At 50.6% G+C, this 22,173-nt stretch overlaps 1 protein-coding gene across 1 annotated transcript in view; it reads right to left on the bottom strand.

Annotated features, from left to right (window-relative positions):
* Positions 1-1,272: 1,272 nt before the first annotated feature.
* The window catches only part of GDPD5 (glycerophosphodiester phosphodiesterase domain containing 5), a 152,324-nt gene continuing 131,423 nt past the window's right edge, over positions 1,273-22,173 (bottom strand). The window contains exons 12-16 of the mRNA XM_033145979.1: positions 19,364-19,521; positions 14,671-14,818; positions 10,550-10,632; positions 2,660-2,772; positions 1,273-1,606 (exon numbers count right to left, since the gene is read on the bottom strand). Coding sequence (XP_033001870.1) covers positions 1,491-1,606; positions 2,660-2,772; positions 10,550-10,632; positions 14,671-14,818; positions 19,364-19,521 — 618 coding nt within the window. The 3' untranslated portion in view covers positions 1,273-1,490. The remainder of the gene's footprint in view (positions 1,607-2,659; positions 2,773-10,549; positions 10,633-14,670; positions 14,819-19,363; positions 19,522-22,173) is intronic.

The raw sequence follows: 22,173 nt of genomic DNA, 5'->3' as shown, positions 1-22,173 counted from the left end.
TCAATTACCCTCTTTTGGCCCCCCTTTTCAATTACCCTCTTTTTGGCCCCCCTTTTCAATTACCCTCTTTTTGGCCCCCCTTTTCAATTACCCTCTTTTTAGCACCCCCCGTTTTCAATTACCCTATTTTCGCCCCCGTTTTCAATTATCCTCTTTGCGGCACCCCCCATTTTCAATTACCCTATTTTCGCCCCCCCCCTTTTCAATTACCAGTTTGTGATATTGCAAATGGCCGACGGAGCTCTGCCAGGGGGAAGCTGTATTAGCTGCAGTACCAGGTATGACATCAAATTGTGGAGCCAAGGTCTAGTTTTTGTACCTGCAGTACCAGTATAGCCGTCGCTAGAGGGCGCTGTTTTTCTGGTGATGTCTAATGCGTGCGCCAATTTTTTTTTTGCCTTTATTCTATATTTAAGGCATGACAGGTGTGGTTTTTTTAATTTTTATGATGCCAGATCCTTCCTTGATGGTCATGTTACACTTTGTACTAATTTGATGCGCTTTGCTCCAGCGGTTACGGAGAACATCGGTGTCCACCGTGCACACAATGGGAACATTTATATATATATAGATGTACTGCTTGCAGCCTTTATTCTCAGCACAGCCTTCAGTGGGGCCACCCACTGTTCACCCCACAACTGCTTTTTGCCATGCACACTTCTCCCTCTTGCCTCCACTGAGAAAGCAGGAAGATCAAAGCCGTTCCATGTTCAGGCTTGTAAAATATTTCCAGCTAATGTCTCCCTTCTTCGTGCTTGCAGCTTTTCTTGCTCTGCACAGCAACCTACCTGCAAATCAGGATTGGGAAACCTCAAACGCATTGATATTGGCCCTCCAGGGCTCTCTATGTGGCCCCCCCAGCGCCCCTCACAAGCCCTGCTTCTCACCCCAAGCACCTTTGCCCACCTGCAACGCGTCCTTGGAATGTTGTCTAGATGGGCAGAAGATTTCAAATCCATAAAAAAATATGGATAATAACCACGCTTCGCAAAGGCGTCACAACATACATCTTTAAATAAGTTCAGCTAACAATCGCTGCACCAAGGAGAGGAGAGAAAGACAGCGGGGTTCCTTCCGTCACATGACCCTGCATGGTGTTGGACTACAACTCCCATCAGCTGTAGCCATGCATGGTCCTGGGTGATGGGACTTGTAGTCCGGCGACACCTTTGAAGGCTATCTTCTAGTCTAATGGGCGGCCCAGCCAGGTGGGTCCCATCGCCAGATCGCTCCTCGCAAACATGCCTGATCCTGCCCCCCCCCGCCCCCCCAATCCCGTGATGGGCAAGAAAAGGGGTCACAAAAAAGGGGGGATATTTACAACAACAACAAAAAAAACCCCAAAGAAACCCAGTCCAGCTTCAGTTTCCAGAGAGGCACCAGGCCACCCTCACGAAGTCCGTTGCATTAATAGTCCCAGGCAGTCCACACAAGGACCAAGGAAGCGCGGGGAGGTTCCGGAGTCCCCCAGCCGCTTCTCCGCTGCCCCCTCAGTTGATACGAAGCTTCACTTCTCGGTGGTCCAGCGGGGTGACGACCTCATTGGCGTAGCCGTTCTCCGAGCACAGCGAAAGCTCGTCCGTCGTCTCGAGGCCGCTGTTGATTTCTGAGGAGGAAAGAGAGACCATTGAAGTGCGGGGTGTTAGAAGGCGGAGGGGGGAGGGTCTTAATAGATGCTGCGGTGTAGTGGTTAGAGCAGGGGGGGTCAGCAAACTTTTTCAGCAGGGGGCCTCAACTGTCCCTCAGACCTTGTGGGGGGCTGGGCTATATTTGGGGGGGGGGAAATGAATGAATTCCTGTGCCCCACAAATAACCCAGAGATGTATTTTAAATAAAAGGACACATTCTACTCATGTGAAAACACCAGGCAGGCCCCACAAATAACCCAGAGATGCATTTTAAATAAAAGGACACATTCTACTCATGTAAAAACACCAGGCAGGCCCCACAAATAACCCAGAGATGCATTTTAAATAAAAGGACACATTCTACTCATGTAAAAACACGCTGATTCCCAGACTGTCTGCGGGCTGCATTTAGAAGGCGATTGGGCCGCATTCGTCCCCCGGGCCTTAGTTTGGGGACCCCTGGGTTAGAGTGTCAGGCTAGGACCAGGGAGACCAGGGTTCAAATCCCCCTACGGCCGTGCAGCTCACTGGGCGACCTTGGGCCAGTCACTGCCTCGCAGGGTCGTTGCGGGGATCAAATGAGACGGGGGAGAACGAGGTACACCACCTTGGAGTAAAAGGGTGGAGTGCTGTTGATGCTGGCCTCTGTCTGTCCCAAGAGACAATGGAGTGTGCCTCCGGGGGTGAAGTCTAACCACTGCATTAGCAGCACCGAAGTGACTTCCCTGGGGTATGAGCCTGGGCAGTGTGTCTGGAGGTCTTGGGCTGCCCAGACGACAATACCACCCCCCTCAGCCTCGCTGATGTGGTCCAAAGGAAAGCAGAGCAAGAAGTTTGGCACCAGCTTGGCTGCAGGAGTTGCAGGGCTGGATTTAGGTTCGATGAGGCCCTCAGCTACTGAAGGTAATGGGGCCCTTTATATGTCCAGCTGTCCTTTGTCAATTTAAGACCCAAAGAAGAGCAAGACAACCCCACAAGAAGTTACTTCTCTGCTGCAGATCAAGTTATAGCCGCGTGAAATCCAGCCTCACCTGAGAAGATGAGTTTCTCCTTCATGATGTTGACATCCCGGCTGGACCTGCGGACAGCGGCGCTGAGCATGATCTGCTCGGGGTTGTAGGTGTGGATGCTGCCCATTCGCCACCTGAAATGGGCAAGGAGAACGTCAGGAACCGAACTTTTCCATGCGCCCGACCAGGTTTCCAGGTAAGGAGCCCACAATCCACAGGCTCTTAGCTCACGAGGAAAGGATTCCTAGCTCAGCGACAGAGAACTCATTTCCTTCTGTTTTGAAACTCTGCAAGCCGACCTGACGGTCTCAGGGCGGCTCACAGAATAAAACACAGAATAAAAACAAGTAGATAATCATAAAACAAAACAGAAAGACAACGGCCTCCCCCACCTTCCCACAGACACGTTTAAAAGGCTACAGAATACGAATCAGCCCAAGGCCTGGTTGAAGAGGAACGTTTTCGCCTGGCGCCTAAAAAATATATAATGAAGGCACCAGGCGAATCTCCCTGGGTTCCACAAGCAGGGAACTGATAAATAATAATGCAATATAACTAAGATAATAACTCAATGAAATCGAAAACAGCAACCATTAATGGCACAATTATTGAAAAACCAATTAAAGCTATTTAGTTTAACTGATCCAGTAAAACTGATGAACTCCCGCCCGTTAAAGAGCGCAGGACTGCCATGCCTCAAGGACTGTCTCTCTGCATAGGAACTGACCCAGACCCCGAGGTCATCCTTTGGGGTCCTTCTTCATGTGGCCCCTACACGAGGGGTACGGAGGGTGGCAACATGAGAATGGGCCTTTTTCTGCTGAGCCGAGCAGAGATTCAGCGGCTGGGCTCCTCTCAAATTGGAGGGGGGGGGAGAGTTAGTGGGAGGGGCCGCAGCATGCTTCCAATGGAAATATGAGAAAGGACCGGAGGTTAGCAAAAGTATTGCAAATGGAGGGAGCTGCTCAATGACCAACAACACGCCCCCCTCCAGCAAAACAAAAAAAATAAAAAAATAAAAAGGTGCGCCGAGCAGGATTCGATCTCAGATCTACTGGGAGGGGTGATGGTAAGCAAAACAGGCACAGGCAACTTAATCCGACCAAGGGAAACAGGAGTCGGTATGAGTCTGAATTTTCCAGTTACCAATCTTTTGAGTCTGACACAAGGTGTAAGAGCCCTGGGCTTCTCACATTCCCACTTAAGGCAGCGACTTTGCAAAACCTTGGGCTGGATCTGTGATGTTTAAAAAACGATTCATTTATTTAAAATTAAGTGGGTGGTGCTGTGGTCTAAACCACAGAACCTAGGGCTTGCCGATCAGAAGGTCGGCGGTTCGAATCCCCGTGACGGGGTGAGCTCCCGTTGCTCGGTCCCAGCTCCTGCCCACCTAGCAGTTCGAAAGGACGTCAAAGTGCAAGTAGATAAATAGGTACCGCTCCGGCAGGAAGGTGAACGGTGTTTCCGTGCGCTGCTCTGGTTCGCCAGAAGCGGCTTAGTCATGCTGGCCACATGACCCGGGAGCTGTCTGTGGACAATGGCCGGCTGCCTTGGCCAGTAAAGCGAGATGAGTGTCGCAACCCCAGAGTTGTCTGCGACTGGACCTAACGGTCAGGGGTCCCTTTACCTTTACAGCCATCTAAAAAAGGTGCCCCTGAGTGATTGATTGATTAATCAATCAGATTGTTTGTGTGTGTGTGTGTTAAATCAAATTAATTGATTTGATTTAGAGTTGGTCTCTTCCAACTCTATGATTCTATGATTCTAATAAAATAAAATTACACACATATAAAGGGGGAGCCTCACTTAAGCTTGTGTTTGTCATCTGCAGTTTTTGAAAGTGCCTCCATTATACACACACACACAAACACACACGATCAAATACATATGTAAGATTAAGTACGAACACCAAAACCACAAACAAAGCAGCCACACACCACCCAAATTTCGTCTCCGTTGCACCTCCCAGTGGTCATTTAAATAACCCACCCAGGACCACCAAAATGGATGCGATTTTGACAGGCCTGTGTGCTAACATCAGGTCTGCTGCCAAATCAATAAAAAAATAAGGGAGTCTGCATTCTGCTCCATGTGTACCCAGCCCCCTGCTGCTATCCCCACCCCAAGGAGACCCTTGAACCAAAAGGCCCTCTTGCTGGGAGAATGGGCAGCGGTGCTTCTAGGATGAGAAGCCCGCAAGCAATTTTGGGGTTAGGCCAAATACACACGCCCTCTCCCCTACCCGCCACCCCAAACCATTGCCGCGGTGCGCCGGCTTGCTTGTGCAAAGACGCCAATTTTCCCACCCCCACCCCTCCTGCGCCAAATGCGCCCCTCGAAAAGCCAAAGCGAGTTGCTCTTCGTAAAAGGGGAGGAAAGAGAGAGGGTCAGGAAAGGAGGAGGGGGTGCTGAGCTGATAAAAGCACGGGACGTGTGCGGAAGCAGCCGGGATGAGTGACGGAGGAGGATGACAGCCAAAACGCTTCTCCTAGCTCCCTGGTCCTGCGACCGCTGCTGTTCCCGGCCAAAGAAGAAGAGATTTGCACTCTCTTCTCCCAGTGGCCGACCAGATGTCTGGGGAAACCGGGGAGCAGGATTCGAGCGCGAAAACAACTCTCCCCACCAACGAGATTGCCTTATGGGAGGCGGGTGGCGCTGTGGTCTAAAGCACTGAGCCTCTTGGGCTTGCCGATCGGGCGGTCAGTGGTTCGAATCCCCGCGAAGGGCCGAGCTCCCGTTGCTCTGTCCCAGCTCCTGCCAACCTAGCAGTTCAAAAGCACACCAGTGCAAGTAGATAAATAGGTACCACTGCGACGGGAAGGTAAATGGCGTTTCCCTGCGCTCTGGTTTCCGTTGCGCAAGAAGCAGTTTAGTCCTGCTGGCCACATGACCCGGAAAGCTGCCTGTGGACAAACGCCGGCTCCCTCGGCCTGAAAGCAAGATGAGCGCCGCAACCCCATAGTCGCCTTTGACTGGACTTGACCGTCCGGGGGTCCTCTACCTTTACACCACGGCAGAATTGGCACTACTGCAGGCGCCACAAAATACCTGTTCTGCACTGGTGAGATCTCAACCATTTAGTGTGGCAGGAACTAAACTTTGGAACTCCCTGCCTATTGATATCAAGCAGGCACCTTCTCTGCACTCTTTTCGTCACCTGCTAAAAACATTTTTGTTCGGACAAGCCCAACCAGATTCTTGGGAAGCCAGGGTGATTTTAATCCGATTCAGTATTAACAGCAGGGCTGTGCCATTTTCTCGATATTATGGCTTTATCTTCTCGCAACCACTTTGAGGTTTGCTTTGAGGGTTTTTTTACGGCCTGCGGTTTCCAGCAGCTGAGATTCTGGCGCATTACCACCTCTGACAGAGCGCAGCATCTCATCACAGCCACCGATAGCCCTCTCCTCTGTGAATTCAGCTAATCCTTTTTAAATCCATCTGGGTTGTTCGCTACTGATTCCTCCTGTGGAAGTGAGTCCCACAGTTTTTAAATCTCCGCTGCAGGAAGGTGCGCTTTCTTTCACCCGTTTCCAGAATGCTCAGCTTTGCCGGAGGGCCACGAGTTCGAGAGAGGGAGGAAAGCTTCCTCTATCTGTTTTCTCCAAGCCAAGCATAATTTTACAAACTAAAAATAATGCCGCACACTCGCTGTGCGCCTTCAGCACATGGAAAAGCTGTTCCTTGCAGAAAAAAGGGGGGAGAAGTGGGGGGGGAACCCCAGAAAGTTCAGAACCCATCTCGAGATAATACATGCACAACATGGATCAAGTGGAACCTGCAACCTTCCCCCTTGCGCCCCGAAGCAAGATCCCACATGGCGGATCTACACATCGCTTTCAGGCTGTCTTCCAATACAGAATGCAGAGCGGAGGAAAGCCGAGGGAGCGGATTTGAATCCCGCTCACGCCTACGACCGCTTCGGTTATTGCATGGAAACACTGATAATGCACAGAAACTATATCTTAAGAAAAGAAATCTTTTGTTTTTTAAAAAAAAAATGGGAAAGGCAGAGACAGACCGATGAGAATGGTTCTCCGTGACACAACCAAACGTTGCTGGAAGATAATGTGTGGAGGTGGAACGCTTGGGTATACAACGAAAACGAGGAATCGGGGCTTGGCTGCAAAAATGGGGTGGGGGGGCAGGTTTCAAATGCTTACCAGAAGAGAAGAAAAATGACCTTGGGGGCCAATTGAAAAAAAATGAGAATGGGTTGCGGACATGGGGGCAGCCTCCATTTCAACAGCATGTGGCCGAGAGGAAAAATCTTGGCTGCTCACGGTTCAGGCACACGAGGGGTTAAAGCAAGCCTCTGGTGCCTTTCCAGATTTTTGGACTACAACTCCCATCATGCCTGACGGCCGGCGGTGCAGATGGAGGAGGCTGAGTTACAAGGCCAATCTGTACAGCCAGTTTTCAATGTGGTTTTGTGTGTAAAGGCTTGGTGAGTAAGAAGCTGAGTAGAGCTTGCTGGATCTGGCCAATGGCCAGTTTAGTCCTGTTCTCAGTTGCCAGCCAGGTGACTGTAGGAAACCCTGCAGGCTGGATTCGAACACATGAGCGACTCTCCCCTCCTGCGGTTTCCGGCAACTGGGATTCAGAAGCGTTGCTGCCTCCAACTGAAGAGGCAGAACAGAGGAGAGACATGAGTTCGAATCCCCACTCGGCCAGGAGGAAGCTCGCTGGGTGCGACCTTGGGCCAGTCGCTGCCTCTCAGCCTAACCTACCTCACAGGGCCGTTGTTGGGATTAAATGAGGAGGCTGGGGGGGGGAACCACCTTGAGATCCGTGGGGGGAAAAGGTGGAATATACGGCCTCCCTCGGAAACGGTGGCGGACTCTCCCTTCCTTGCAGGTTTGTAAGCAGAGGTTGGATGGCCCCCTGCCATGGATGCTTTCGTCGAGATTCCTGCATTTCAGGGGGTTGGACTAGATGACCCCCAGGGGTCCCTTCCCACTCTATGATTCTATTATTTTTTTATACATGCATTAAATAAACAAATGGGACACATTTCAGGGGTTGCCATCGTAAGGGACGCTTGGGAGTTTTGCAAACCGAAGCTGCCGGATGCACTCAGATCCCAGTTCTGCGTGCGGAAAAATCCCCGCCAAGTACGTTTCGTGAGCTTTCTTTCTTTCTTTTTTTACTTTTAACTTCTAGAGGGTTTTCAACGGTCTTCTGGAAACGACCCTACATTTTAACCCAATTTTGCAGTGGTGCTTTGGGGGGGGGGGAGGGAGGTGGGAAGGAAGGAAAGAAGGAAGGAAGGAAGGAAGGAAGGAAGGAAGGAAGGAAACAGACGAAAGGTGGGATGAGGAAGAAGGCATCAGAAATTACCTGATTATGTGATAGCTGTAAAGATGCCAGAATGCAGCAGCAGAGAGAGCGAGAGAGAAAGAGAGAGAGAGAAAGAGAGAGAGAGAGAGAGGAGGAACATGCAAAAAGGTCAGAGCAGCAAGAAAATAAACCATGGAGGCAGGAGACACCTCCTTCGAGTCCATCATTCCTCCCCGGGGAGCAAGGCTACCAATGCAGAGTCAGGACAAAAGAGATTTAACTGCTGATGTGGAAGACTCAGAATCCGTACCATTGGGTCTCGGGGGGGCCAATCCCCTCTCATCCAACTAGCTGCAAAAAGTTGGGAGAAGACTTTCTACCCCAACCCCAGGTGACAAGTGTGTTGGATACCTGCGTCCCTTCAGATGTTGCTGTACTCCGACTGACCGCGTTGCCAGCTTGGGGTCCAAAAAACACCCGGGGGGCCCTTCCCCACCCCTGAACTAGGGCACCCTGCGTGAATATTGCTTGCCCAAACTTTGCTCGAGAAGAAGGGTTGTGGGAGAGGATTCTAGTCAGCTCCCTCGGCCGCAAACTGCCCTCGGATCCTCTCTTGGAATTCGCCTGGAACAGCTAGATGGGAAGGTGGAAGAATGGCTGCCCTCTCTTCTTTTGAAGCATCTACAAATTTTGCCTATCTTTCCTCCTTGCCCTCACTCTGTGAATCTTTAGTTACAGGTAGGTAGCCGTGTTGGTCTGCCATAGTTGAAACAATTTTTTTTAAAAAATCGCTTCCAGTAGCACCTTAGAGAACAACTAAGTTTCGTGCATGCACACAAAAGCTCATACCAATAACAAACTTAGTTGGTCTCTAAGGTGCTATTGGAAGGATTTTTTTAAAAAATTCTGTGAATCTTTGTTTCTCTAGTGATGTTACTTCTACGCTGGATTTTCAGGCTAAGGATTAGCAGCTAGAAACCCGCCGGGCCAAATCCGCCCCACTGCTGTGGAAGTGGAGAAAGCTTAATTTGCAGCAAAAACAAACAAACAAACCCTGGCAGTGGGTTATTTTAAGGTGCCCGGATTGAGGTACTGTTCTTTAGAGCCTTTCTAAAGTCTACCTCCAAGTAAACCAGCAGCTGACCAGAGCCCTCATCCTGGCATTGTATTTTCTCGCCTCTGAGTTCTCCTGACTACATGCCCGGGACTTCAACGCAGGGGCGTCGTAGGGTGGGGGCGGTCCGCCCCTCGTGCTGCCCCTAGGCGGGTGTGTGCGGTGCTGCTGCTCCCGGGGTGACGGAGGGAGCGGCGGTGCGTGGGGTGACAAGCGGCGGCCCCTCCCACCACTCCCACGCGCCGCCGCTCCCTCCGTCACCCCGGGAGCAGCAGTGCTGCATGGATGAGGCTCCCGAAGCGGCGGCCCAGCATCCCCGAGGGTGGGGCGTCGCCGAGGGTGCGTGCGTCATGACGCACACGCAGCGATGCCCCGCCCTCGGGGTATGCCGGGCCGCCGCTTCGGGAGCCTCGGCGGGCTGCAAAGAGCCCTGAAGCCGCAGCCTGGCACCCCTTTGTGCTACGGCAGCGGCTTCGGGGCTCTTTGCAGCCCGCCGAGGCTCCCGAAGCGGCCGCCCGGCATACCCTGGGGGCAGGGCGTCGCTGCGCGTGCGTGCGTCATGACGTCATGACGCACGCACGCGCCGCGATGCCCCTGCCCCCCAGGGGTGCCTCTTGGCTTCCCGCCCCGGGCAGCCAAGGGGCTAGGAACGCCCCTGCTTCAACGTGGCATCTTTTACAGGCTTGCTGTACGTCCCAGGCCCCAAGAATTACGTAGGGATACAACAGAGTGCCAGGCATCATGCTAAATAATCCTGTGTTATTCATGACCCCCTCGCTCAGCCGTGAACTCACTACAACTAATTTGGGGGATACCTTGGCCTCCGTCTAAATCTCACTCCAGAGCCCAGGACGGCCCATCCCAAAAGATTGATTTAGAGAGGCACGTGGTTTCGCTCCTGCTGGATCACCTCAGCAATGAAGGTGTGGCACGATGCAGATAGCACGTGAAATAATAACAACTAAAATCCCTGCATGTAGAAAACTGGTGTGTCAGGGAAGAGGGAGTGGGCTGAGAAGCCTGGCGTGCTAGCTTTCTACATGTGGGGGAGATTCAGAAATGAGGGCCTTTTCAAGCAAAACATCTCAGAGGTGGTGCATGCCACCTCCCTCCCTCGACATTTTCGGGTGGCGTCTTGGTTACAGATGTGGCGTGGTGCCCACTTCCTTTGTGCCTCTCTACCCTACCAACCTGGAGATGTAAGAATTGAGCAGGAGGAGAAAAGGCCCTGGGAATTTCTCCCTGCGACGACGTCTCAACACGGATGCGGTCCCTCCCCAGTCAACCCCTGAACTCTCGATCTGCTTACAGGACTAGGGTGGCACAGGGTGGCACCTCCAAGGAGCACCAGCCACATTGCTCCTGTATTGTAGGAACTGGGCCAACTTCTAAAGGGTTGTTGAAAAGATTCCACTGCCCTTAAAGTTGCCTTTTCAGACATGGGTTTGTTGTTGTTGTTGTTTGTTTGCGGGGGGCGAAGAATTATCTCTGCAAAACCACTGCCGGCAGCTACTTACTTCTGGAATATAAAAACTCCTACGATTACGACGAACGAAACGAGGTCGGCGGTTATCCAGATTAGATAGTATTCGTCCGGAGACTGGAAGAGGGAAAAAGAGGAGACAAGGATGCAGTTGGCTCTTGACGCAATAATTAAAAATAATAGTTTCTCTCTCTCAATGTGGGGGTGCAGAGTTCTGGTTTCAGATACGTTTGAGACATTTATTACGTAGCAGGAATGAAGCCGGTTCTCTCGGCGACGCAAGGCAACAGATATGATAATGGAAGCATGGCAGCGATATAAACACGTACAAAGGGGGCGTAATAACATAAATAGGCCAAAAAATAAAAATGCATAAAACTCTGTCATCAGAGAGCATCCTTCATCCCCCTGGTGGCTTCTAAATGTTTCCACTACAATCCTCATCTGGATTTGGCTACCTGGCCCCTGCAAGCATAAGGGAACTTTAACAACCTGGCAGTTAAAACAAAAAGCCTTCTTCTGCGCCCAGGGCAGCTGTCTACCAGCTCCATCTGGTACGCAGGATGAGACCCTCCCTGCCCGCAGACTGTCTCTCCAGAGTGGGGCATGCCCTGGTTATCTCCCGCTTGGACTACTGCAATGCGCTCTCTGTGGGGCTACCTTTGAAGGTGACTCGGAAACTGCAACTAATCCAGAATGCGGCAGCTAGACTGGTGACTGGTGAGTGGCCGCCAAGACCACATAGCACTGGTCCTGAAAGATCTACACTGGCTCCCAGTACGTTTTTGGGCACAATTCAAAGTGTTGGTGCTGACCTTGAAAGCCCTAAATGGCCTCGGTCCAGTTACCTGAAGGAGCATTTCCACCTCCATCGTTCAGCCTGGACACTGAGGTCCAGCTCCGAGGGCCTTCTGGCGGATCCCTCCCTGCGAGAAATGAGGCTACAGGGAACCAGGCAGAGGGCCTTCTCGGTGGTGGCACCTGCCCTGTGGAACGCCCTCCCTTCCGATGTCAAGAAAATAAGCAATTATCTGACTTTTAGAAGACATCTGAAGGCAGCCCTCTTCAGGGAAGTTTTTAATGTTTGATGTTTTATTCTGTTTTTAATCTGTTGGGAGCTGCCCAGAGTGGCTGGGGAAAGCCAACCGGATGGGTGAGGTATAAATAAATAAATAAATAAATAAATAAATAAATATTATTATTATTACTTCTCATACAGTAACACCAGGAGCAAAGCAGCACCGAAAACCGTGCCCTTAATTCACAGTTCTAAAACAAAAGGAACGGGGGTCTTACGCCATGGCATCTAGACCCCAAGAGGTCTTCTGTGGCTCCTAAGATCCGTCAAAACTCGTTTTTAAAACAGGAAACTTCTCCAATTTAATTGAGGCTTATACTGAGATGCGGGTGGCACTGTGGGTTAAACCACAGAGCCTACGGCTTGCCGATCAGAAGGTCGGCGGTTCGAATCCCCGCGACGGGGTGAGCTCCTGTTGCTCGGTCCCAGCTCCTGCCCACCTAGCAGTTTGAAAGCACGTCAAAGTGCAAGTAGATAAATAGGTACCCCTCTGGCGGGAAGGTAAACGGCGTTTACTTGCGCTGCTCTGGTTCGCCAGAAGCGGTTTTGTCATGCTGGCCACATGACCCGGAAGCTGTACGCCAGCTCCCTCGGCCAGTAAAGCGAGATGAGCGCCGCAACCCCAGAGTCGGACACGACTGGACCTAATGGTCAGGGGTCCCTTTACCTTTATGAGCTGCCTGATGCCATGAAGCCAAAGTAAATTGCGGCCCTCAAGTCCCCTCAAATATTTCTGTATCTATATCTATTGATCAATCAATCAATCAATATATATATATATATGATCATTCCCTAGTCTTATTGCTATATTGCCAAAAGGTTTTCATGACCCCTACCCAATATTTCCTTTTTTAAAAAGGGCCGTGTTCACTTTTAACGACGTCTATTTTGACACTCAGCCGCAAGAGTTACTGGCCATGGGTCAAGTCAGCCGTTGGTCAGGACAACCATCCCTGATCCAGAGCTTTAGTTTATTAATCTACCGAACTAACCGACAAGAGGGATTAAGAGTAAGCGCTTTCGTAACCACTAGGTGGCGCCCTGGGCCACTAAACTGGTAGCTGCAGCAGGAGAAGTTGTCAATTTGCTTTCCCCCTTTAATCAACGAATGGATTTGACCCGTGTAGAGGTTTAGCCCCTTTCTCTTTCAGTAACAAGAAGTATAATCGTGTGCATGTGTGTCGGAGCAAGATGATGACCCCAGAACCACAGCCTCCTCTATGGTGTTTCGAGGCCCAATTCAAATTTTGATTTTTACCTATAAAGCCTTATGTAGCTCAGGAAACCCTCAAAGACCCCATAAGAACCAGCCCAGACCCTGCGATTATTATCCTCTGAGGCCCTCCCCCCCCCCCCCGAGCCCCTCCATGGGAGATCCAGTGGCTGGCAGCACGAGAGCAGGGCCTTTTCAACGGTGGCTCCCCGTTTGTGGAATGCTCTTCCCCCAGGGAGGCTCGCCTGGGGCTCTCTAGTCTAGCTTAAGGCACCAGGAAAAACCTTTTGCTGAAGCTTTCGGCCCTAAGTTTGAAGCGGACGGCGGGAGGAGGGCAGGTATCGGTTTGGTTATTGTTTTCAATACGGATCGCGTGCGAAACACAGGGTACCACTGTATGTATTTTGTGTGTGTTCTTTAAACTTGCAGGGTTGTGAACCACCCTGAGATCTACGGATGGAGGGCAGTATACAAATTTTAATAATAATAATAATAATAATAATAATAATAATAATAATAATAATAATAATTTATTTGAACCCTGCCCATCTGACTGGGTCTCCCCAGTCACTCTGGGAGGCTTCCAACAAAAGATTTAAAATTCATTAAAACACCAGTCATTAAAAACTTCCCTAAACAGAGCTGCCTTCAGGTGTCTTCTAAAAGTCAGACAGTTGTTTATTTCCTTGACATCTGATGGGAAGGCGTTCCACAGGGCGGGCGCCACCACCGAAAAGGCCCTCTGCCTGGTTCCCTGTAACCTCACTTCTCTCAGGGAGGGAACCGCCAGAAGGCCCTCAGAGTTGGACCACATATAATAATATCTGTGGCTTCTTTGGGTGGGGGGGAAGGATCTGCAAAAGCATTGCTGCCTCTGACTGCAGACGCAGCGCCTAGCCATCCCAGCCAAAATTGTGCGCTATGGGCCAATGGCCGTAATAAAAATATCAATCAATCAATCAATCAATCAATCAATCAATCAATCAATCACCAAGAGCCCTTTCCGCACTATCTCGCCAGAGTGGTGCATGCTCTAGTTATCTCCCGCTTGCAACGCGCTCTACATGGGGCTACTTTTGAAGGTGACCCGGAAACTACAACTAATCCAGAACGTGGCAGCTAGACTGGTGACTAGGAGCAGCCGCCGAGACCATATTATCACCCATCCTGAAAGACCTGCATTGGCTCCCAGTACGTTTCCGAGCACAATTCAAAGTGTTGGTGTTGATCTTGAAAGCCCTAAACGGCCTTGGTCCAGTGTTTCCACCCCCATCGTTCAGCCCGGACACTGAGGTCCAGCTCCGAGGGCCTCATGGCGGTTCCCTCCCTGCAAGAAGTGAGGCTACAGGGAACCAGGCATAGGGCCTTCTTGGTGGTGGCACCAGCCCTGTGGAACGCCCTCCCATCAGACGTCAAAGAATCAAACAACTACCCGACCTTTAGAAGACATCTGAAGGCAGCCCTGTTTAGGGAAGTTTGTAATGACTGATGTATTAATGCATTCTTAATCTCTTGTTGGAAGCGACCCAGAGTGGCTGGGGAAACCCAGCCAGATTGGCGGGGTATAAATAAATATTTATTTATTCATATTCATATTATTATAATTATTATTATTTCCTCTGTCATGAATTTGTCTGCTCCTCTTTCAAAGCCACCCAAGTTGATAGCCATCCCTGCCTCCTGTGGCAAGGAGTTCCACCGTTTAACTCTGTGAAGAAGGGCTTTCTTTTATCTGTCCTAGACCTCGCAGCAATCCGCTCCCTTGGATGCCCGCAACATGGCAGGCCTGTTCCAGCAGGCTTCTCCTCCTCCTGACGTTCATACCCCTGGAAACGAATGGACGGAAAGCCAAAACCCTGCTTACCATCATCCAGACGGGGGAACGCAGCTTACTGAGGACGCGAGAGTTGTCGGAGGTGACGGACTGGACCCCGGAGCACCACAGGACAGAGTAAAGCCAAGGCTCGTTCACGACGTACAGATTGACGCTCAAGTTCGCCGCCGCGTATTCCCTGTCAAGAGAGCAGATCAGGAGAAGGAGAGGCCTTAAAATGCGCAGAAGAACCTCAAAATGGCATTTGCTGGATCTCGTTGGGACGCTGGGTCCTGTCTGGTCCCGGATTCTGCTGTCAGAGAACCACTTCGGAGAACAGAGGCCGTGTTAAGGCAACAGCATTGGCTCGCCCGCACTGGCTGAGGTGGCACCTTTCCAAAGTCTGGTAAGCGCTTCTCCAGCTTTGGGAAGGAGGCAGGTGAAGGTAAAAGGTAAAGGACCCCTGGATGGTTAAGTCCAGTCAAAGGTGACTGTGGGGTTGCGGCGCTCATCTCGCTTTTAGGCCGTTTGTCCGCAGGCAGCTTTCCGGGTCATGTGGCCAGCAGGACTAAACCGATTCTGCCGCAACGGGACACCGTGACAGAAACCAGAGTGCACAGAAACGCCGTTTACCTTCCCGCCGGAGCGGTACCTATTTATCTACTTGCACTTTGACGTGCTTTCGAACTGCTAGGTGGGCAGGACAGAGCAACGGGAGCTCACCCTGTCGCGGGGATTCGAACCGCCGACCTTCTGATCGGCAAGCCCTAGGCTCTGTGGTTTAACCCACAGCGCCACCTGGGTCCCTTAAAACATACTAATAGACACATACAAATATACATACAGTGGTACCCCTCAAGACGAATGCCTCGCACAACGAAAAACTCGCAAAACGAAAGGGTTTTGCGAGTTTTTAGTTGACTCGCGAGATGAATTTGTCTATGGCTGTGCTTCGCCAGACGAATTCATCTGGCGAGGTACCACTGTAAGCTGGCCTGAAGCCGCGCGACGCCGCGTTTTAAGGCTGCAGCAAGCGCTGCAGCTTTAAAACGCGGCGCCGCGCCGTAGCTAAAAAGGCTTGCCTTTTGGCTCCGGTGGGGAGGGGTGTTTTCCGCGTCGCGTCCACCATTTTGGATCGACTGCGCATGTCTGAGTTGATCCAAAATGGCGGATGCGACGCGGAAAACACCACTCCCTACCGGAGCCAAAAGGTAAGCCTTTTCAGCTACGGCGCAGCGCCGCGTTTTAAAGCTGCAGCGGGCGAACAGTTCGCTCGCTGCAGCCTTAAAACGCGGCACCGCGCGGCTCCAGTGCCGGCCGGCGCCCCTTCCGACCGGCGCCCCCGGACTTTTTCCCATAGGAATGCATTAATTAAATTTTAATGCATGCGTTCCTATGGGAAACGGTGCCTCGCAAGACGAAATTTCCACAAGACGAAAAGTCTTGCGGAACGAATTAATTTCGTCTTGCGAGGCACCACTGTACACACATAACCCCATACATTGTGTAGAAAATGATTGGTTATGACTATAAATAACATTTTACATTCCTTCTCACCCCTCTACCACCCTTAACCTCCGCCCCCCCCCCTTCCACCACCCCTCACCTCTCCCAGTGCTGGGCTTCTCAGCTGCAATATCTTCTATCATTTCTCTTGTATACTATTAATTATACTATTATTTTCAGTACTAATATTTTGAATTCCTTCTTTTCTCCTTCTAACTTATTTTTCACACGGAACTTGTTTCATTCTGATAGGAGTTCAGGTCTTTCAATATAATTTTGTATATATCCCCTAAAAGCATCCCATTCCTTTTCCAACCTGTCCTTTGAGATCCCTCCAATATTCCCCGTTATCTTAATCGCATTATGGCACTCTATTAATTTGGCAAGCCATTCTGTTTTTTTCGGAATTTCAGTACTTTTCCAGATTCTCCAGCGGTTTGGCTTCACCTCCGGAGGCACACTCCATTTTCTCTCGAGGCAGACGGAGGCCAACCACTATGGAGACGTAGAGTCTGGCAACAATTTTGCCATGTAATGTGCTCCTGTTTTATTTGCGGCGGTGAAGGCAGGCCCTCCCCACGCCGTCAACTGATCTGTCGATGAAGCAATGGCACCCACGTCGCCCTTTGCCCGCTCACTCACAGAGGCAAGCTCGTTGCAACTCTCTTCTGTTTGGAATGGGAGGGGAGGCTGGGCGTCCAGGGGCGGAGCAAGGGGGCGGGGAGGGGTGGTCCGCCCCGGGTACTCCCCGGGTACCCTGGGGAGGGTGACACTCTGGGGGCAGGCCCCACCCCCGCGATCGATTGCGTGGCAACTTTTAAAAGGCTGCAACGTGCTATTCACGCACTGCAGCCTTAAAGGTTGCCGCACCGCACGGAAGAAGAAGGAGAAGAAGGGAAGAAGAAGAGTTTGGATTTGATATCCCGCTTTATCACTACCCGAAGGAGTCTCAAAGCGGCTAACATTCTCCTTTCCCTTCCTCCCCCACAACAAACACTCTGTGGGGTGAGTGGGGCTGAGAGACTTCAGAGAAGTGTGACTAGCCCAAGGTCACCCAGCAGCTGCATGTGGAGGAGTGGAGACGCGAACCCGGTTCCCCAGATAACGAGTCTACCGCTCTTAACCACTACACCACACTGGCACGGAAGGGGCGCCGGCCAATCGCGCCTGCCGTCTTGGGTCCACTGCGCATGTGCACACATGCGCAGTCCACCCAGGAGGCTGCGCACATGTCGTGACGTCACGACGCACGCGCGTGGAGGGGTGCCTTGATGTTTGCCGCCCTGGGCGGCAGATTGGCTCACTCCGCCCCTGCGGGCATCCGATTCTAGCATGCAACGCAATGTGGGCATGTTCAAAGGGGGGTTCAATACAGGAGACACAGAGTCCATGCAGCACTGAGCCCATGCAGGGTGGATCTGAGCAGGAAGAGCAAAGCGTCTCTCGTGTGTGCCTGTGGGTTTTTGAGGGGCACAGCAGCACCCACAAATGCCACACTGCCAACCTCCTGAGTAATAATAATAATAATAATAATAATAATAATAATAATAATAATAACAACAACAACAAGCAAACACGGCAAGGCTGAGAAGCAACCGTTTCTCATCCGGCTGCAAAACAAACCCCGTCACTTGCTCCCGATCTACACCCCCCCCAAAAAAATTTTTATTGCAGCCTGTGCACCCGATCGGGAAACCGCAACGACGCATTGTTCTCAGAAAGCGTCCCGGCCAACGTCCGTCCCAAGATAAGACGGACGGATCAAAGGCTATTAATGGCTTGGGTTGGTTGTTTTTTTTTGCGCACAAAGTAATTTCTGAAATAAAAACCGGGACCTTGGACTTCTTCACGGCTCCATGGTAACAGCAGCGGCTGCCGGAGAGATAAGGAGCGTGGCAAGTGGTTTGGAGCTTGTCTCTAAAAACGCCCAAAGAGGATATTAGAGGCAGCCTCACAAAGCCATCCATTACATTCCAGGCATGCAATTGTCTCCGCAGGCCCTTAGTCATCATTAGGCACCCCTGTCGAAAGGCCTTTCCCTCCAACGCTAGCTCTGTTCAGGGCTGTAGTTGTCGTCTCTGCTAACAAGAAGGTCAATTCTGCAATCTGCTTCAATGAGGAAAGCTGGCAGGAGCCACAAAATCATAGAATTGTAGAGCTGGAATGCATCTTGCCTTTATTTATTCTGCAGTTTTCATTATGTTGCAAACCCCCCTCCTGGTTTCCCTAGATATTTTGGTGGGAGGGACGATGAACTGTGTGGGACACTTAGGATTCGACCCCTAGTCATAATTCATGTAGATTGCAGCCTTCCCTGACCTCAGAAAGCCAGCACATCAGGGAGAAGCCAAATCTAGACATTATCTTCCCTGGCATGCTAGCTTTCTAGAAGCAAGGGTGTCGGTTTTCGTTTCTCTTTTTTTAAAAAAAAAATGAGAGAAACCTTCCGTCGTGGTCAGACCTCACCTGGAATACTGTGTCCAGTTCTGGGCACTAGAAGGATACTGACAAGCTGGAACGTGTCCAGAGGAGGGCAACCAAAATGGCCAAAGGCCTGGAAACGATGCCTTATGAGGAACAACTTAGGGAGCTGGGTATGTTTAGCCTGGAGAAGAGAAGGTTAAGGGGTGATATGATAGCCATGTTCAAATATATTAAAGGATGTCATATAGTGGAGGGAGAAAGGTTGTTTTCTGCTGCTCCAGAGAAGCGGACACGGGGCAATGGATTCAAACTACAAGAAAGAAGATTCCACCTAAACATTAGGAAGAACTTCCTGACAGTGAGAGCTGTTCAGCAGTGGAATTTGCTGCCAAGGAGTGTGGTGGAGTCTCCTTCTTTGGAGGTCTTTAAGCGGAGGCTTGACAGCCATCTGCCAGGAATGCTTTGATGGTGTTTCCTGCTTGGCAGGGGGTTGGACTGGATGGCCCTTGTGGTCTCTTCCAACTCTAGGATTCTATGATTCTATGATTCTATTCTATGTAGATTGCAGCCTTCCCTGACCTCAGAAAGCCAGCACACCAGGGAGAAGCCAAATCTAGACATTATCTCCCCTGGCATGCTAGCTTTCTAGAAGCAAGGATGTCGGTTTTCGTTTCTCTTTTTTTAAAAAAAATATGGGAGAAGCCTTCCGTCATGAAAGCTTCCCGCAGGCCGAAAGTGGTACAGTCCAGAAACATAAAGATGCTTATGAGAACGAGACCAAAGACACGTGGAAGAGCGAATGCCCACAGCAGACCTGATATCGTCCCTGGTGACTTTGGTGTAGCGCAGGTTCAGCTTCTGGAAGCCTCCGTCCCTCAAAGGCTGAGCCCCAGCCTTGACGCCAGAGGTCTGCTGGAAACCCGGGGCAACTTCTTGGACCAGCCGGCGGTCGGAGTCGGGCAACCACATCACCTGATGGGGCAGAAAACAAAACGGAAAGAAGCCAGTAGCAGACGCCGTTAGAAAAGAGTGGCCGTTATACCAAGAGGCCAAGGCTGCAAGAGCTTTTCAGAGGCTGGCACTGCTTTTCAAAAGAGTGCACTCCTCTCTCCAGGAGCAAAATCAGTTTCTCAAAACCACGGCTTAAAATTACAGTCGTTACCACGGTGCAAATCTTTCACTTAAAACCTTTCTGCGTTATGTAAACGTACCATGACGTATGCGGTCGCAGCCGTCTTGAGTGTGGTTTCCTGATCAGCGCAAATGCTCTATTGACCGTATTTCCCGGCGTATAGGACGACAGGGGCGTATAAGACGACTCCCAACTTTCCCAGCTAAAATATAGAGTTTGAGATATACTCGACCGCAGATTCTCCACCCGGCGTGTAAGACGACCCCCGACTTTTGAGAAGATTTTCCTGGATTAAAAAGTAGTCTTATACGCCGGAATATACAGTATTTTTTTTTCTCTCTCTCCGACCTGAAATTATTTCCCATTGCTAAGAATTATCTCTTTTAAGTCCAAAGTTGCGTCTAAAGCCTTCGCTGTACAATTATAGCCAGATGCTGAGGATTCGCCTCCTCTGTCCTTTGGCAGTGAAGGGATTTTGTTATTATTATTATTATTATTATTATTATTATTATTATTAATTTTTATTTATACCCCACCCTCCCCGGCCAGAACCAGGCTCAGGGCACCCAACACCAATTTTGTGGGACCCACTTCTCTGGCTGAATCTATACCCTTCCAAATTGGCAGACTGGGACGCCCGATGCCCGGCACCCTCCATCTCTGCCTAGCCTACCTCGCAGGGTTGTTGTAAGGATAAAATCAGGAGATCTACATGCACCACCTTGAGCTCCCTGGAGGGAAGGTGCGGGGTCAACCTAGTGTAATGCAATGTGACAAAATAATAAGATGCCGTCGTCGATAGAAGCTGGTCGTCGACAGAAAGCATTCCACAAAGCTGGAAGCACAAACGATGCCTCCGAGAGGTTATTTTTGGGGGTGGATGAAGAGAAAAGGCTGACAGGATGGAGCCTTCTGGAACGAGGACCTGGTGGAGCAAGACGCGCGTCGAATTGGGAACTGGCTGCCGGTGTTCTGAGAAAGAACAGATGGAAACTAAATGCGGAGCCGTCCCCACAAGCTAATTGCTCCATATGTGGGTGTGTGAGATGCTTCAGGATTGAACGCGGAAAGCGACAACAACAAAACTCTGACACTCGTAACTGGAAAGGCTGTTCGGTAAAAGGTAAAGGCAAAGGACCCCTGGACAGTTAAGTCCAGTCAAAGAAGAAGAAGAGAAGGAAAAGAAGGGTTTCGGATTTGATAACCCGCTTTATCACTACCCGAAGGAGTCTCAAAGCGGCTAACATTCTCCTTTCCCTTCCTCTGTGAGGTGAGTGGGGCTGAGAGACTTCAGAGAAGTGTGACTAGCCCAAGGTCACCCAGCAGCTGCATGTGGAGGAGCAGAGACACGAACCCGGTTCACCTGATTACGAGTCTACCGCTCTTAACCACTACACCACTGCTGGCTCTATGGGGTTGCGGTATTCCCGGATTTAGGTTTGATGAGGCCCAAAGCTACTGATCGCCGAAGAATTGATGCTTTTGAATTATGGTGCTGGAAGAGACTATTGAGAGTCCCATGGACTGCAAGAAGATCAAACCTATCCATTCTCAAGGAAATCGGCCCTGAGTGCTCACTAGAAGGACAGATCCTGAAGTTGAGGCTCCAGTACTTTGGCCACCTCATGAGAAGAGAAGACTCCCTGGAAAAGACCCTGATGTTGGGAAAGATGGGGGGCACAAGGAGAAGGGGACGACAGAGGACGAGATGGTTGGACAGTGTTCTCGAAGCTACTAACATGAGTTTGGCCAAACTGCGAGAGGCAGTGAAGGATAGGCGTGCCTGGCGTGCTCTGCTCCATGGGGTCACGAAGAGTCGGACACGACTGAACAACAACAACAAAGCTACTGAAGGTGATGGGGCCCTTTATATGTCCAGCTGTCCTTTGTCAACAACAAATTGTCACTGTTTTTGTGTGGAATATATGCTATGTGGTAATTTATGGACCTAATAGGTCCATACACAACACAAAACACTGTTGCTGTATGTAGGTTTTATTTTGTTTGTTTTTTATCTTATATTTTGGAAATGAACATCCAGTTTACCCCCCTTTAAATTTCTTTGGGGCCCCCAAGAGAGTGGGGCCCTAAACTATAGATTGTTTAGCTTGTACGTAAATCCAGAACTAGCGGTACTCATCTCGATTTCAGGCCGAAGGTGTTTGTCCACAGACAGCTTTCTGGATCATGTGGGCAGCAGGACTAAACTAAGGTCGCCAGATATTTTTCAATGAATCCGGGGACACTTTTCAACTTCAATGGATTTTGTCAGGGGATTGCTTTGTAAATCTGGGGACTGTCCCTGGGAAACGGGGACATCTGGTAACCTTAGACTAAACCGCTTCTGGTGCAACAGGACACCATGGCGGAAACCAGAGCAGCGCATGGAAACGCCGTTTACCTTCCCGCTGCAGCGGTACCTATTTATCTACTTGCACTTGTGTGCTTTCAAACTGCTGGGTTGGCAGGAGCTGGGACAGAGCAACGGGAGC

The sequence above is a fragment of the Lacerta agilis genome, chromosome 4 (genome assembly GCF_009819535.1).
Source record: "Lacerta agilis isolate rLacAgi1 chromosome 4, rLacAgi1.pri, whole genome shotgun sequence".
Classification (NCBI taxonomy): domain Eukaryota; kingdom Metazoa; phylum Chordata; class Lepidosauria; order Squamata; family Lacertidae; genus Lacerta; species Lacerta agilis.
The sequence above is the reverse complement of the archived record's forward strand: the minus strand, read 5'-3'. Positions and strand labels throughout refer to the sequence as shown.